The sequence below is a fragment of the Chaetura pelagica genome, unplaced genomic scaffold (genome assembly GCF_000747805.2).
Source record: "Chaetura pelagica isolate M959 unplaced genomic scaffold, ChaPel_1.0 scaffold308, whole genome shotgun sequence".
Taxonomy (NCBI): Eukaryota; Metazoa; Chordata; class Aves; order Apodiformes; family Apodidae; genus Chaetura; species Chaetura pelagica.
This window is the reverse complement of record NW_009954442.1, coordinates 2,961,978-2,979,919: the sequence shown is the minus strand read 5'-3', so window position 1 is coordinate 2,979,919 and position 17,942 is coordinate 2,961,978. Positions and strand designations below refer to the sequence as shown.

General features: G+C 36.3%; 1 protein-coding gene across 1 annotated transcript in view; it reads left to right on the top strand.

Annotated features, from left to right (window-relative positions):
* The window catches only part of IL1RAPL1 (interleukin 1 receptor accessory protein-like 1), a 586,373-nt gene that overhangs the window by 318,800 nt on the left and 249,631 nt on the right, over positions 1 to 17,942 (top strand). The window contains exons 3-4 of the mRNA XM_010004484.1: positions 9,075 to 9,261; positions 11,120 to 11,273. Of these exons, the coding sequence (XP_010002786.1) occupies positions 9,075 to 9,261; positions 11,120 to 11,273 (341 nt within the window). The remainder of the gene's footprint in view (positions 1 to 9,074; positions 9,262 to 11,119; positions 11,274 to 17,942) is intronic.

The window sequence follows — 17,942 nt, the reverse complement described above, 5'->3', positions numbered from 1 at the left end:
CTTCTTGAATATTGTCAGGCTTGGTGCTATTACTGCCTCCCTGGGGAGCCTATTCCAGAACTCCACCACCTGCTGGGTAAAAAATCTCTCCCTAATATCCAACCTGCACATCTTCTTACCATTCCCTCAGGTCCTACTGTTGGTCACCGAAGAGGAGGTCAGCTCCTATTCCTCCTCCTTCCCTAAAGAGGAAACAGTAAGCTGTAATGAGGTCTCCCCTCAGTCTCCTATTCTCCAGGCTGAACAGACCAAGTGCCTTTAGCCGCTCCTCATACAGCTTCCCATCTAAACCCTTTCCTACCTTGTGGCCCTCCTCTAGACACTTTCCAGTAGCTTCGTATCCTTGTTGTACTGTGGCACCCAAAACTGCACACAGTACTCAAGATGGGGCCTCACCAGTGAAGAGTAAAGTGGGACAATCACCTCCCTCAACCAGCTAGCTATGCTGTGGTTGATGCACCCCCGGGCTCGGTTGGCCTTCCTGGCTGCTAGGGCACACTGTTGGCTCATGCTCATCTTGCTGTCGACCAGAACCCCCAGATCCCTCTCTGCAGGGCTGCTCTCTAGCCTCTCACTGCCCAGACTATATGTAAATCCAGGGTTACCTTGTCACAGGTACAAAATCCAGCATTTCTCCTTGTTAAACTTCATGTGATAGGTGATTGACCAGCTCTCTAATTTGTCCAGATCCCTCTGCAGGGCCTCTCTGCTGTCAAGAGTTTGGTATTGTCTGCAAACTTAATAAGTAGGTCTTCAAGTCCTGCATCTAAGTCATTAATGAATATAATAAAGAGTACTGGCCCTAAGATGGATCCCTGTGTAACCCTGCTACTGACTGGTTGCCAGCCTGATGTGACTCAATTTAGTGTGACCCTTTGAGCTCAGCCCATCCGCCAATTTCTCACCCAATGCATTATGTGCTTTTCCAGCTGGTTGGTGGATGTTTTATTTAGAAGGATGCTGTGAGAGACAGTATCAAAGGCCTTTCTGAATCCAGAAAGATTACATCAACTGGCTTCCCTTGGTGAACTAGGTGGGTAACCTTGTCATACAAAGAAATCAAATTAGTTAACCAGGGCCTTCCCCTAATGAACCTGTGTTGTCTGGGACCAATGACTGTGTTGTCTTCTAGGTGTTTTTCAATAGCTTCCAGAATAATCTTCTCCATAATCTTACCAGGCACTGAGATGAGACTAACAGGCTTGTAATTACTAGGGTTATCCCTGCTGCCCTTCTTGAAGATTTGGACGACATTTGCCAGCTACCAGTCAACTGGTACCTCTCCAGATTCCCAAGAGCATTGAAAAATCATTGAGAAAGGTCTCGCTATGACCTCCGCTAGCTCTTTTAAGTATGCTTGGATTAATCCCCTCAGGCCTCATCAACTTAAAGGCATCCAACTGGCACAGCAAATCTCACACAAGTTAGGGCTGATTGGGAGATTGTAATTTGCACAGTCATGGTTCTCCAGCCCAGGGCTCTGGAGATGCTCAACCCCGTCATCAGTTTTGAAGACAGAGGTGAAGAAAGCATCAAAATCTTTAACTTGGCATTTTCCAAAGAAGCCATGGTACTGCATTTCTGCTATTCTGGCATATGGTGCTAAGTAAGGTATAAAAATTACTCTTCTTCATGATTACTGTTTCCCAAGAAAAAGCAATTGCCATAATCTCCTGAATTATGAGGAGATAGTCTACCCAGAGGCATTTCATGCTAAGGTACTATCTCACTAGTGCAGTCTTGTAGAAAGATAAAGGGATTTTCATCTAGAAGGGTATACTTACCACAGCTCTTCATACTTCTTTCTCTTTTGGGAATATACATTGATCCGCTGCAGAGAAAACATTTAGTATCATTCTGACAGATCTCCATTTTAGTGCTTCATGACTCACTGGCCTAAAATTTCTGTACTAGCTATCTTGGGAAGCCTCACTGAAATGAGTAGCTAATTTCACACTAGATTTGTAAGCAGCACTAAAATATTAAATATGCTATTAAATTTAGACTAGTGGTAATCCATATTATATTCACCTATATACTCTGTGCAGTGCAATGATTTATTTTTTATCAGTTGCTGACCCTTTTAACAATCTCTTTCATTTATACCTGTAATCCATATAAAAATGTTATTGTCTGAGGAAGTTCACATACCAAATATTTGAACGTTGTTTTACAAATTGGACTGTACTTGAAATGAATAACATAAACCTTTGAAAACTTCTATGTGGTAACTTTCTTAAATCACATACTTTTTCTGATTACCTTTACAGTCACTGCAATCCCTAATATACCCATATGACTGATTTACACAGATGTATATATGTGAACAGAGAAGTAGACTATGGGAATATATGATGTTAGAATATGGGATTTTTACTTTAAACTTATCTGAAAGAGAGATTCCATTTCAAATAAAACATATTTTTTATATATTTCTATACTGTGGGAGCACAGAGTTGCACTACATGAATATTTAGATATCACTGTACTGTAAGAATATGGATTGTTTTGTTTTGTTTTTGATTTATCTAAAAGGAAGTTTTAGTTAATTTTATGCAATTACACCTTCCATGTAATTGCCAGTACATGTTCTTAACTAAGATTATTGTCATAATTTTGTTCAAGTATTTTGTGCTATGAAAGTGAGGTTTTATTAAAAAATGGAAATCAATGTCAGATTGATTCCAGCTCTCACAAAGGGGCAAGTTTCTCTTAGACTTTAAAAAAGACAGAGATCGTAATGCAAAGTCAATAACATAAAAGTGTATGCTGCTTTGCTTTTTTTTTTTTTTTTTTTTTCCCCCCTCACAAAAAAAGCGCTTCAGGTTATTATAAGGATGAGAAAATTAAAATACACTTCTAAAGACTAATTTGTATTTTATTTTTGTTGTTCAGAACATCAGTGAAAGGCCTTTCACATCAGTCAGCAGCTCTCGAACACAAGGAAACCATTATTCTAATGCAGTTAGGTTCTGTACCTTGACATTCTCTTTTGGGAGCAATGGAGAGTTGGGATGATCACATGTACCACTCATATGAAAAGAAGATAAAATGGGAAAATTTTGGCTTCCAAGGATGGAAGCAGGCATTAAAAATGAAAAGTATTTTCTGGTATGACTATTTCAAACATATTAAATGAAGTATTTTACAGAGCATTGATATTCAAATAGTCCTGGAGGCTCATGTACAGTCGGTTATTTTATAGTATCATGCACATAATTAGGAGACCCTTGAGGGAAGAAATCAGTGCTTATGTAATTCAATTGAGGTCAAAAGCAGTTTTCAAACTGGGTTGGCCCTCTGGGGTGTGGAAGCAAAAGATAATTTCTAAGACACAGAGGAAAATTCCAGCCAGCCTCTATTCCTCTCCTTCTACTTTTCTTCTCCCTTCCCCACCTCCTGCAGCACTGCCCCAGCACTTGCAGCTCTGTTGGCTCTGGAAGCTTTTTGGAAAAGGTAATCTGTGATTTCAGCTGCCAGAGCCAGAGAATGTGGGAGCCAGGCATCCCAGAAGTTGGGAGGGAGGCAGGGAGGGAATCAATAACAAAAAAGAACCTTGCATAAAAAGTTTGGAAACTGTTATTCTGCACAAATGATCCAGAAGCCACAGACTGCTGAGGGCATCATCCATCACCAAGAGGACATCACTGTGTGGCAGCAATTCTCTCTGCAGTAGGGTACGCTGGCCTTCTTCCCCCACTATGCAGCCCAAGGCCTCAGGCGTGTCCTCAAACAACCCCACTTCTATCTAAAGGCTTTAATTTATTTAATTTTTTTTGTGTGTGTGTAAAAGTTTTAAAGCTCACAAAGAGCCTTTGGAGCCACTGGCCAAGAGTGCAAGTAGCTTATCAATAAAGTGGTTTTGTTTTTCTCTTGATTGAATGCTTTTCTCTCCAGCTTTCAGGCATCTGAATAGCTCTAACTGAAGTTACTTGGACTGCAAATGGACTGAATTGAGTCTACAAAAACATGAAAAAACTAATTAGTGATGTCAACAAAAGTTTTCCCCTGAAATGGGATGGACCACTTACAGAAAGTGAATATTGACGTGGCCAAGTTTACCTATTAAAACTTAAAATGCTGTGAAGAAAAGATATTTCTCAGACTTTGTGTTCATTGTCTAGTTTAGGAGGAGTTGGACATACAGTTACTTTCCCAATTCAGCTTCTATAATTAGAGGAATCATAAAAGAGGTTTTTTTGCTTCCTGTTTGCTGTCCACTTTGTTTACCCTGGTAAACAGCGTAATGTTATAACCTAACTCAATACAATTGATGTCTATTATTGCAAAGCTTGCAATTTTTCTAGCAATGCCACTGAAAGGTTAAAAATGGGATTTAGTGTCATGATATACACTGAAAGAACGTATCTGCTCCACTGCCAGTCAACTTCCTGATTAGTCATCATGTTTAATATACCCTGCAAAAATCTAGAGTCATGTCACGCCATGTACTACAAGTATTACATCCCTTGAAAGTGAAGGAGAAATAAAGGAGTATAGAGGAATACAAAGACTTATGACTGCTGTCTTAAGTGAAAAACACTGTTAGGGATCTGGCTGCATTCGTAGGTATTCTTGTACTGCAGTTCCAGTATATGTTATTTAAAACTGCTGAAAGATGTTGTGCCTGATGATCAATGCCAGGATCAAGAGTGGTCTGTTTGCCCTGTTCATCACTCCTTTGAATGCCACCTTTGTATGTCAGCTGAAGACAGTTTTATCCTGCACACCTTTGATGGAAGGAACTGCTTCTTCACACACAAAGCAAGTCGGGTGCACTCTACGACAAACTAAACCAAACCAAACCACAACAAAACAAAACAAAACAAAACAAAACAAGGGTTGGGTTAAAATTCCCTCCTCAGGGAAGTGGTGAGGACTTTTCAAAAAGCACTTCTTTCTAGTCTCAGATACAGTCTGTCTTTGGTGTAAGCTATAGACTATACACCCCTGAATTGTCCTGCTCATGGAGACTATGCATGGCAAAGCACCAGAGTGAGCAAGTAAAAGATAGAGTCCCAGTTTCCCTCTGTCAGTCTTGAATACGGATGATGATTATATGATTTAGATCTAATTTTTTAGTGCTTGAAAATCTAGTTAATAAAATAGATAAGTGAAAAAGTTTGCTTCTATGCAGGAAAAGGTTCTAGCTAATTTTACACTTCTAAATGTTTGTGATTGGACAGATTAAGAATTAATGAAGTGACTAACTTGTCAGGTCTTCATATTGGCTTATTTAGAAAAACAAAACAAAACAAAAAACAACAAGCAAAAAAACCCCAACTGAACAAACAAAATCCCCAAAAAAACCCCTCACAATAAACAGGCAAGGAAACAAACAAAAGAACCCCCCAGAAGCATCACGTGATAAGTGAGTTAAAGAACAGTTAGTTTAGTCAATTCAGGTTGCCATTTTCCCAAAGCAATTATATCACAGTAGATTGAGAATAGATAAAATCTGAGATCAGACATCATGGGTAAAAAAAATCTTTAAATATTAAGAATCTTAGTTTCTGACTTTCCCTGTCCCACAGGCTCTTCACTGCTGAAATATAAATCTGCAAATCAGCAGATGGTCAGACTGCTGCTTTAGACACTTTTAAATGTTGTGGTTGTACAAAAATGTACCAAGTCAGATATAATTAGAATTATGATATGTTTATTTATGTAGGGCAAAGATATTAATAATATTGTAGCATTTGAATTTAACTAAATGCAGATGAAATGCATCTGTTACTGCATTAAATATAGCAGCTACATTCAGCAACATGTGAGTGGTAAATAATGGAAGAAAAATGATTAGTTAATATTGTTAATATTCTAGGATTATTGTCTTAATTATCTATCTGTATTAAAAATGAAACGAAGATATTTCAGATTAATTGTTCTTTCTTCTGTTCCTTATTTTCTTTAGTTTGGTTTTATATAGAATTTACACTGGTTTTTATTTTTTATGTGTTACATTTTATAACAATGTTATACACAATTTTACCTGAGGTTTGATGTTTTAGACTGGTACTGTTTTGAAGTGTAGCTGGTTACTGACAAGTATTCACAGTTTGGACCACTGGTATGGTCCAAATAGAATAAAAGGAGAAAAACTGCCAGGATTATTTGCTTTAAATAATGAAAGTAACATTGAGATCCTTGAATTCAAAACATAGGCTTGTTTGTTTGTTTGATCTGGTGCCTCCTGTAAGACACATATGGAAAATTTTCTTAGTTCTAACACATGAGCATTTTTCACTTTCTGTAGTATATGCATGCTTGCTGCAGGGCTCTGCTACCTGATATGCTCTTTTCTAGCTGAAGGTCTCAACGTCTTCTGTAGCTATCATGCTCCAGCTATTATCAGCAAACTCATCTGTTCTTCTTCATTCTCACCTAGGGATTGTTTAATTTTATTTTTTTTTTTCTGTTCTGTGAGCCCATTAACTTAGTTTTTTTTTGCTCATACTGTTTGTGTTGCTCTGCTTTTTATGTTAGTCTTTTTGAGCTTTGTTAAACCCAACAGCCTTGGTTTCTGATGTAGAGTACAAGCTGAGTCAAATTTACAGTGTACTCAGTATTTAGGGTTATAATAAGAGCTTGTGTCACCAGTGGCATCTGGAGTTTTAAATTATTTTGATTATATTTTGGGGGTTTTAGGGAAAATTCTGTTAGGGAACTCAGCTAGCAAAGTATCCACCCAGAATATTTCAGCACATTATGTCTGACATTTTGGCACATAATTACCTTAAAACTTTATCACTTAGTGCTTCTCTCTGAAGGAAGTTTAAATCCATGTAACTCAAATCACAGACACACAGAACTTTGAGTCATCAAATAACAACTTTTTCTTCAAACTGGATTTAAACAATCTAAAATATTTCCAAAATAGATCTCTCCTTACAGAGCAGGAAGCCTAAGCTGCATCTGGTAAAGGATCTGCTGTTGCGATGGAAACTTGGATGTGCCTCAGAAGGAATTCCAGCTTTGGCAATTGACATTGCCACTGTTGCAGAACTGAGCTCTTAGTAGACAAAAATATAAATCAGGTTTTTGCCCAAATCGCTCTGCAAACTGAGGGAAGAAGAAAGAACATATATGACAATTTTCTTAGCTTGCCTCTTCAGAAAATGGGATCACAGTTAAATTGTTTTTTGGTGTGTTTTTTTTTTCCACTTCAAGTTTCTTCTATAAATTTAAAAATGACAAGATTAAGTGACATGAACAAAACATAATGTTTAAACAAATGGAAAGGAATAAAAGACAATATTTAATTGTGCAAGTTTAATAGCTAGTTTCTCCCTGTGTGTTGCTCCTGGTCATCCAATAATGGATGTCATCTAATATACTCTTGTCATTCAGAACTTAATGAATCATTTAGGCCTTCTCCCTGTTTCCAAGGGGTAGGTATCTCAAAAACACAGAAAGAGAATATTACCAATTTGGAAAAAACTGACAGGTAAATTTTTATGATATTCTCAAGGAAATAATAATAAAAAAAATAAGGAATATTCTAAGTAGCACCTTAATGGAGGAAGAATAAAATATACAGTAATGAAAATGAGTTATTTAAAATACTGAATTCTTTTAAATTGCATGTACAGGTAAGAACAGCTTAAAAGCAGGAAGTCATCTATATTCAATGGATAAATTTTTTGCTTTGCATAAAATTTATACAACTTTATTTGCTTTATACAGCCAGATTCTTAAGTGGGCTAATGAATTATGTTCTCATTATAAGGAGGTACTTTTGTGTATGTTTTTCTTTCAAGTCCATGGATTAGCTGGATAATAATAAGCGTAATTTCATTTCAGAATTTACACTTTAAAGAATATTCACTGATTGGATAAGTAGTTAGATATCTTTCTTTTCAGGTTTTACATATTCTCTAGGAAACTGAACTATAGAGTTCTTTGAATAAAGTTTCTTTTATTCTTTGTTCTTAAGCATTTATATCCCCTCTTCTTGAACAGTAAGAGGAAAAAGATATTAAGAAATCTAAAAAGAACAGGAAAATGTAGCCATCTTTGAGATTCTGCTATGTCTGATACACATATGACTGATGTAAATCAGCAATCAGTGCATAGAGTCTGAGAATGGAAATAAGAGAATGAGTGTTTCCTCAGTGCTCTCTGCAGGATCCTCTTTCAGCAGATTGGGGTCAAATGCATTTACAAAACAGTAGGAGAGAAGTCTTGCATTGTCACAGTGTGTTCCTGGGGACTACTCAACTTTACACATTCATTTGCTGCCCACGTGGAAACTCAAATGAAAAAAAAAAAAAAAAAGATATATCATTTCAAGTAATTTTGTCTTTGAGCCTAATTAAAGTACATAGTGAACTGTGGAGAGGAAGACAATCTTGCTGAGTCTGGCTGCCTGGCATATCAACACCCAGAAATAGAGACATTAAGAAGTTTCCAGAGAGAGCCCAAACTAATAAAGACTGTAGGTAATGCAGAAGCAAAATTTTGGCTTGGGAGTATAGGTAATGAAGGCTAAGGTAACAAGTCAGGGGTCCATCCTTCATTCTGTATTGGAAGAGTCACAAGACTCATTCATTAAAGGCTGCAAAAAAGGTTACCACTTCCTCTTCAAAACACAGTTAGATGTGATTGATTAGGTGGCTCTCGATATGGTGCCCAAATTCAAATGTGGCATTTGCCTTTGGTACTACAGCATGATCTGTTCACCCCTGTTCACCCTGAGAGCTGTCTCAATGGTATCTGTCAGCCAGTTGGTTGTCTAGTTTCACTGGTAAATATATGGAACTTATATTACATATTTGCTTTTGAGGAAGTTGTTCTTAAATACACAGTAAGGACAGTGAAGTTAGAAGGAATTTGACAGAAGAGGAAGATAGATCTTTAGTCACAGACTAAGGCAAACACCTTCTAAATATTATAGTTAATTGCTAAGAAAAGTAAAATTATCATTAAAAAATGCTATACAATACAAAAGCCCAGAATGTCTGATCTTTTGCTTAGGATGAAAATAATTACTTAAAAAAACTATGTCATGTACATTGAATGTATATATATATATATATATTAGACTTCTATGTAATTTTTTTATTGTATTGCAGAAACTCAACTTACTGTATGAAAGTGTCCATTTCGCTGATGGTGGGTGAAAATGACACTGGACTCTGCTACAATTCAAAGATGAAATATTTTGAAAAAGCTGAACTTAGCAAAAGCAAGGAAATCTCATGCCCTGAAATTGAGGATTTTTTATTTCCATTTAGGGAGCCTGAAATTCTGTGGTATAAGGTAAGGAATGCAAAATATTTTCATTTTCAAAAACATATTATGCAATGCTCTGATGATTTTCACATTCCATATATGATATCAAGCTTAGATTGTTTTAAGATTTGTCAAGAAAAGACAACAGAATCAAGAACAGAATAGAATGGAATAGGTGAGAGATTAAAACACTCCCTGTAGTAAACTTTAGAGCTATTGCTTTCTTAATATCCATTCATGGGTGTTACCATTTGTTTCTAAAAACTCAGGCATAAAATCTATCTGGAAAAATATAAATAGGATAGCTGTGCATGCTGTTACCTGAATGAATGGCTTAATTTTGTAGCATAAAATTCAGCAAAGGTTTGGTCTTTACATATTAGATTTTACGTGAAAATATCAGTGATTTAATTGTTTTTATCAATAACTTTATTTCAATATTGTGTGCTGATATCTATGTCATTAATTGAGGGCCAAACTCTTAAAAATAATGCTGCCTGTGGGCAGTTCACTATAGCTTCCATAGAAAGCAGCTTGAGATTTGGGTTTCTTACTGTCTGCAGGAAATACTCAGTACTTCAGTACTGTAATGCATACCACCTGAAATCCCCAAACAGTTCAGTAAATCTGAAATTTGTATTCTGTGTATTTTATCTACACAGACATGTTTGTGAATATAGGAATTCTGAGTTTAACTGTGTGCTGGTATGCATTTTAATTATTTTTATTTTTTTTTCACTCTGATAATTTTCTTGTACATAAATGCATTTAAATATGGTACACACAAGACTAAGCCATCTAATAAGTAAATTAAACTTACGGCCTAGAAGGTTTCTGGTCAATTTAACTAACGGCGTGTCTAAGATGGGACATAAGTAACCAATTATTTACTTAATTTTGAATTTCTGTTTGCAATATAATATATACCTGAAATTTTATCAAATGTGGCTCAAAAGATTGGCTTCTTAGGAGTCATTGACAATATTTGTGTGAATGAGCTCATACAACTTCTTACACTTGATAGTTTTTTAAAAGACCTTACTGTATAAACAATTAGTATGCTAAGATAATCAAGGAAAATATTTTGTGACAGTTCATCAAAAGATATTTTTCTTATGAAAAGAACCTACTCCATTTTCTAATGGCTTATAAATATACTGTTTTGCAATACCAAAAAGATTGAAAACCTAGAAATACTAAAAATATTAAAAGTGATTTCAAGTGCTACCTAGGATAATTAGGTGAAAGTAACTTGATCTTTTCAGGGGGTTAAGAAATTGCATTCAAAATGTATATTCTCTATTGTAGCATAAAAAGTAATGTTTAGGTAGTAAGGATTGAAATACTATAGAATTTTCATAGTTACAAACCTCACCTTTTGCTAAGGTTTTAGAGAGCTTTGGTTTTAGGATGTTTTTATAAAGAGCTGTAGAACTTAACCTCACTTCTCATTCTCATCTTCTTCTGTTTCTCTGATTTTTTTAAATTATAATTTTAGTAAAAATTAAAATTATTAAATATAGATTAACAGCTGATATAGCTACTGGTAATATAGCAGTCATGGGTCACAGATAAAACTGTAATGGTGAATAAGTCAATGAAATAGGAGCTCCTGCACAAATTAACGTTGAAAGAGAACTCCCACAGGAATCAACTCCTTTTTCTCGTCAGAGGGCAAATATTAAGTCAGCTGATAAAATCCTATAGCTTTTTTTTCTTTTTAATCAACTTAATTGAACTGGATATTTAGATATTTAGTGTACATAAAGCTCCTAACTAGACTGAGCTCTTGCCTAGCTGTCTTGGCTTTGAGAAGCATTATCAACAGTGTTCCAATTGAAATGTAAAAACATAGTCTCTGAAGTGTTATATTATCTTTAAACAGGAATGCAAATCAAAGACGTGGAGATCAAGTATTGTTTTTAAAAAGGACACTCTTGTCATTCGGGAAGTTAGAGAGGATGACATTGGAAATTACACTTGTGAGTTAAAATATGGATTCTTTGTTGTCAGAAGAACTACGGAATTAACAGTTACAGGTAATTACAGCCTTTTGCTATCTCTTATATTTAGAAAAAAAGTACTCAATATTATGATTTGTGCATATGGGATTTATTATACTTACATAAAACACTTTTGCACAAAACTTTGTTGTGTGCCTAGATATGAACAGCTGATACACCAACTCTATCCTGAATTCTCCAGAGCAATATATGTAACATTTTTAACAAGTCTGAGATTTTATCTAAGGCAAAAGCTTGTGGGTAGGTCTCTGTTTTGAATGGCAAATGTGGACAAGAAACAGGTATCTTCAGCAAGCACTACCTCCAACAGAAAAGAAGAGCCTTGGTTAAGTGCCTTGGAACATAAGAACAGCTATAGCTACAACACAAAGCAGTAGCTCTAGCACAGTGACACCACTGCAAATGGGTGATTCATATGTGATGGGTAATGCATGGCTGAAGCACAGAAGCATGCTTCCTCTGGTGTTCTCTCCCAGGTTTCTGTAGTTTATAGTTCAAGAACTTCCTGATCTCAACTGTCATGTGCCACGATTACCAATTAACGTATTTGCCACTAGTCTGATTTTTTTTTTAAATGAATTTATTCAAAACATTTTTGAAGTATCAAGTTCCACAGATTGATTATGTAACATAAATAAACTCTATAATTTAGCAAACAGTGATTGAACAGATATATTTGAAACCCACCATTTCAATATATAAAATCTGTCATAGATGAGTAATGTCCACTGCAGAACAACTCTTCACCAAACCTCTAACCTCTGTTGTACAAACATGTAAAGAATTTAGCTGAACATAAACCTAAGGTAGAAAATTATCCTTTAGATTTAAAGAATGACATTGGAAGACAGGAGAACATCACTATGTAGTGCAGTACAGTTCCACAGCATGTTCCCTAAAAGAAAGCAGAAACAGAATATTCCAGGCAAACAAGGTGAACTGCATTAATCTGGTTGACAAAGATGTTTGCATACACAAGCTCTTGAACCTTTGACGTGCCAAGTAACTGAAGAAACAAATCTTTAGGAAGGGTTATGTGTCCTTCTCTTATTCCTTTTTAGTATCTAATATATAAATATATTGCCCTCCAACAATTAGTAAGAACACTTATCTTGTGCATTAAGTTGAAGTGTAACAGTTCCCTTTTGGGTTGAAAACTTGTTTTCTCTTTTGATGTATCCCATTTTTCCTCCACATTATCAGAAATTATAGTGAATTATGGTTGTAATTTTCTTCCAATAGATTAGTCTGACAATCATATTGTTTATGTTGGTTTGAGAGAATTTAAGTAATCAGTCATATTTATATAAGGTCAATATCCAGGATCACATAATAGTTTATATTTTGTATGGAATTGATTTATATGGTCAATATGGAGAGGCAATTACTGTCTAGTGATTAACTTCACAGCAAACAACCATATACTCTGCTTGATTGACTCTCATATGAAGAAAGCAGAGACAGAGTCTTCCAGAATTTAATTTCGACCAGAAGGAGGTTGTCAATTATCTTTGCAATATAAGATAGAAGGATTTGAAGAGTACATATTCCCTCAGTCCTCAGGTGATCCTGTCTCTCCTGTCTCTGTGGTTGGTGCTTCACTGCGCCGCAGTATTTCAGAGTCAGACTGACAGAAAGGAGAAAGAAAAAACACCAAAACATTGGAGCCAGGCTTATGTTGCCATTTGCAGTAGTAGTTTAAAAAATGTAATTCATCACTGGTGGTGTAGGTAGGAGTTTGGTATTTAATGTTTAACTGCATAGATATAGAAAGAAACTTGGCTGGTTTTGATGTGTTAAAAATGAACGAATGCATATGGAGCAAATTATTCAGTTTCCACCTCTGCAAACCCTGACAGATGTCAGGACAACCTCCAAGTTATTAAACTGCCTGGGTAGTACTGTAGGTCTTTGCAACATCTTTATAATATTATGTGACTAAACAGAACAAATATTGACTCATAGTGCTACTAATTTTATATTACATTTATACTGATGTTGTGGTAAAACTTTTTGTCAGTTCTTCATAGGAAGTGATTCATGCTTTAGGTGCCTGTCTTATGCTTTCTCTGTAAAGTGAAAAACTTGGAGTGACAAATGTATAGAATTAATAGGGGGTGGAAGGGACTGTTTGTTGACTTTGAAAAAGGCACTAAACTTCAATTTAGGAACTGAGAAATAAGTATTGCAAATGTCAAAGTAAAAGTCTAAACTTAAATTGATAGTTTATATCTTTCCTGTGTTAATAGAAACATAACTAATTGAAACAAAGGAATTGCGTAACTTTCTGACATACAGTCTCCAACATGTCTCTAGGCTGTGTTACTAAATGATGATGTTTGTGTGAATCATTGCTAAGAAAAAATTCCATCTATAAATCCCAGATCTACAAGGAGTGAGAAAATTTCTTCTAAGACACTTGAAATTTGTCTGTCAAACATACTTTTTAGTTAGAATAAAATAATTTTAAAAATATGAGTAAGAATTCCCATTTTGTCTCAGACTTTCCAGAACATATGGGAAGTTACAATAGGTTCATAAACTCATAATGTGTTTAACAAAATAGGACTTATAAAAAATAACTCTCTGTATTCTTTAGCATTGCCTTGTGTGGTAATGGCAGGTGTCTCACAGTTGTGCATCCATCATTAAAAAATTAATTAACTTACTTTTTTCTATTTTCTGTATGTTATTCTTCCACTTAAGTGTTTAACTAGGACTGGAATTTGCCCTTTCTACATTTCTTTCCTGGAATATGATAACTTTCATCTAGAAACTTGAATAAACCCCACCCCTGCTGCAAGAAATCCATGAGCCAGACATTATAAATGTATGCATTTATAGTATTCTATAGAAGATGAAGATCTACCTTTGTGTATTATTAACATTACCTAGTAAGAAATCAAACTGTTAATTATTTTCCTAAGGAATCATAGGTATCTGTTTATCAACATAACAAGATTCAGGATTCAGTGTGTTAAGCAGAGAGTGCAACTGAATTAAAGCAGCATTATTGTACTTCCTTCTGTCTAGCAGAGGCAAGGAGAAATCCAGAGATTAGAGTTAATCAGTCATAGAGATATGCGCCAGTTACATGAAATTTCTTCTTGATTTGGCTCTCCAAATAATAAATAAAAGAAAAAGAAAGTATTATTTCAGTAGGTAGCAAATCTCTGAAAAGTTTTTATTGAAACTTTTCTTCAGATTTGAAAATACATGTGGGCCTAGGCAGTCATTCAAAGAAATGCCTCAATGGTCTTTATCGTAAACAGGCTTTTTTTGCAAACGATAATATAGATGTTCTATAAATTAAATCAAATGAGATTTGATTTAATGATCAAGAGAATGATCCTTTGCTGAGTTTGTGAGATAGGAGAGATGCTAAAACTCTGTTTTATGAACATCTTGTGCTATTTGATGCACATAATGTATGCATTCTTTATTTCAAATGCTGACAAGTTTGAATCTCCAATTTTAAAGTCATGGACACCATAGATCTACTTATATTATAATGGCAGACCTAATACTGAAGTTACACATGCATGAAACTACGTATGTGAAATGTATCCTGCAAATATATTGAAAGTACACTGACATTCAGAGTTTTTGATAGGAGTGTGTTGTTCTCTTAATAAAAAAGAAAGAATAATACAAATCTTATTGGAGAAGAGAAGATAAGATGTCTTCAGACAATATAATAATGGATCAAGTGTAAGAAGATGTCTGTAAACAATAACCGAGAGCAAGTAAAAAGCTTATGGATAAAAATTAGAGACCAAAGCAACAAGGGGAACCTTGTGGTTGGTGTCTACTACAGACTGCCTTATCAAGGGGAGCCTGCTGATGAAACCTTCTTACTCCAGCTTCAGGACGCATTGCACTCACAGGCTGTTGTCCTGCTGGGGGATTTGAACCACCTCAACATTTGCTGGAAAAGTCACATGGCAAGCTGCAGGTAATCTAGGAGACTCCTAGAGTGCCTTGAGGATAACTTCTTAAGCCAGGAAATAGACTGCCCTACCCAAGGGCATGTGATACTGGATCTGTTAATCACCAATGCAGTTGAGCTGATCAGGGATGTCAAGATTGGCAGCAGCCTGGGATGCAGCAATCACACACAGGTGGAGTTCACAGTCCTAAGAGATATGTTAGACGAAGAGTGTATTCATGACTCTGATTTTTAGGAAGGCAGACTTTCAGCTCTTCAAGAAGTTAATCAGCAGGACCCTCTAGGAAACAGTCCTCCAGGACAAGAGAGAAGAACAGAATTTGCAGATCTTTAAGGATATTTTCTATAGAGCACAAGAGATCTCAATCCCCAGACTGAGAATCTGGAGGAAATTCGTTGATGTAGTTGCCAAGCCACTCTCCATGATATTTGAAAGGTCATGGCAATCAGGTGAAGTTCACCGTGATGGGAAAAGGGGAAACGTTGCACCTATTCTTTAAAAGGTTAGAAAGGAGACCTCTGGAAACTACTGACCTGTCAGCTTCACCTTTTTGCCTAAGAAGATCATGAAACAGCTCTGCCTCGAAGCTCTGACAAGGCACATGGAGGACAGGGAGGTGATTTGAGATAGCCAGCACGGCTTTACTAAGGGAAAGTCCCGCTTGACTGACATAGTAGCTATCTGCAAAGGGGTGATTACATCAGAGGATGAGAAAAGACCTATGGATGTAATTTTGAGGTCTCTTCCAATTCTTAAGATTCTTTGATTTTGTGATTCTGTGTGATCTATTTGAACTTCTGCAAGGCCTTTGACTGTCTCCCACAACATCTTTCTCTCTAAGTTAGAAAGATACGGATTTGACAGATGGGACTGTTTGATGGAAAAGAAATTGTCTGGATGGTCTCATCCAGAGGGTAGTGGTCAAGGCTGGATGTCCAGATGGAGATGAATGACAAGTGATGTCCCTCAGTGGTCTGTTCTGGGACCTGTACAAGCTAGAGAGCAACCCTTCAGAAGGGGACTTGGGAATACTGGTGGACAAAATGTTGGATGTGAGCAGACAATGTGCACTCACAGCCCAGGAGGCCAATTGTATCTTGGGCCACATTGAAAGAAGTGTGGCCAGCAGGTCAAGGGAGGTGAGTCTCCCTCTCTACTCCACTCTCGTAAGACCCCATCTGGAATACAGTTCTGGAGCCTTCACCACAAAAGGGACATGGACCTCTTGGAATGAGTCCTGAGAATGGCCACAAAAATGATCAGAGGGCTGGAGCACCTCTCCTACAAAGACAAGCTGAGAGAGCTGGGGTTGTTCAGCCTGGAGATGAGAAGGCTCTGGCGAGATCTTATAGCAGCCTTCCAGTACCAGAAGGGGCCTATAGGAAAGCTGGGGAGGGACTTGTTGCAAGGGCATGTATTGATAGGATAAGGGGTAATGGCCTTAAACTAGATAAGGGTAGATTTAAATTGGATATTAGGAAATTCTTTATAATGAGGGTGGTCAAGCACTGGAACAGGTCGCCCAGAGTGGTGGTGGACACCCCATCCCTGGAGACATTAAAGGTCAGGTTTGATGGGGCTCTAAGCAACCTGATCTAGCAAAATAGATCCCTGTGTGCTGTATGGGCGCTGGTCTAGACGACCTTTAGAGGTCCCTTCCAACCCCACACATTCCGTGCTTCTGTGATTCTACAGAAAAAGTTTTATTTACCTTATATAAATAGTCATGAAAAGCTCTCTTTCTAGTATTATGGAATAGTCCACATATGAATTAGAGTAGAAGGTAGAACCTCTCCACAAGAGTTTGTTGGAAGAACCCGCCCATAAATATAACCAACTGTAATACTGTAAATTAAGTAGCAACTCCTGGATTACTTAAGGTAGGCAGGGTGAGACAGCTATGACACTCTGAGATGTGGCAGCAGCCTTCCTTCCTCACCTCTCCTCTGTGCTACTGTGGAAGATCATAAACTTCAGGATCCCCTTTATTTTTCTACACACTGCACTTTGGCAGCCTTCCTGTCATCTGCAGGGAAACCATTATTGCTATTAGAGATTATTTTCAGTATTGATGTTGTGTTCACAACTTAAATAGCTCATAGTAGAAAATGGAATGAATTAGATTCCCATTTAGATTTTTTTTTAATTAAAAAAGTAAATAAATAAGGAAATTCACACATTTATAAACACCAGATGGGCTTTATAGGTTGTATCCACCATATTCAACTATAAAAGTTGAAAATCCCTTAGCTGTGGAGAAAGATTTTCCCTCCTTCTAAAGAATGGTAAAAAAATTGCTCTTTCATACCATTAGGTACCTATTCCTTCCATGAATAAATATATACTGTGTTTCTGTTCCAGAATATGATTTCTTATAATATAGATGTATCTTTCATGTTTTTATTAGGATATTTCTTTTTGCTTTGATTCTAATTCACTTTGGAAGACCTGTGTCTCACACTGAAAATATATAATAATCTAAGTGATTTGAATCAATATCCTTACTCTTCTGAGAACTGAATTAGAAATTATCTGCTTTGCAAAATACAACTATGCACTGATTATTCAAGCTTGTAAAAATATTCACATAAACAGTGTAATTTGTGGTTCTTGGTTTCTGTGTATGTAATTACATGTTCTAAAAAAGTCCTGCAATGTACAAAACCATTTGTAGACATTTATACCTTCAGATTGGTCAGATTAGCTACTTTTTCTTTTCTGTGTGGAATTTTAA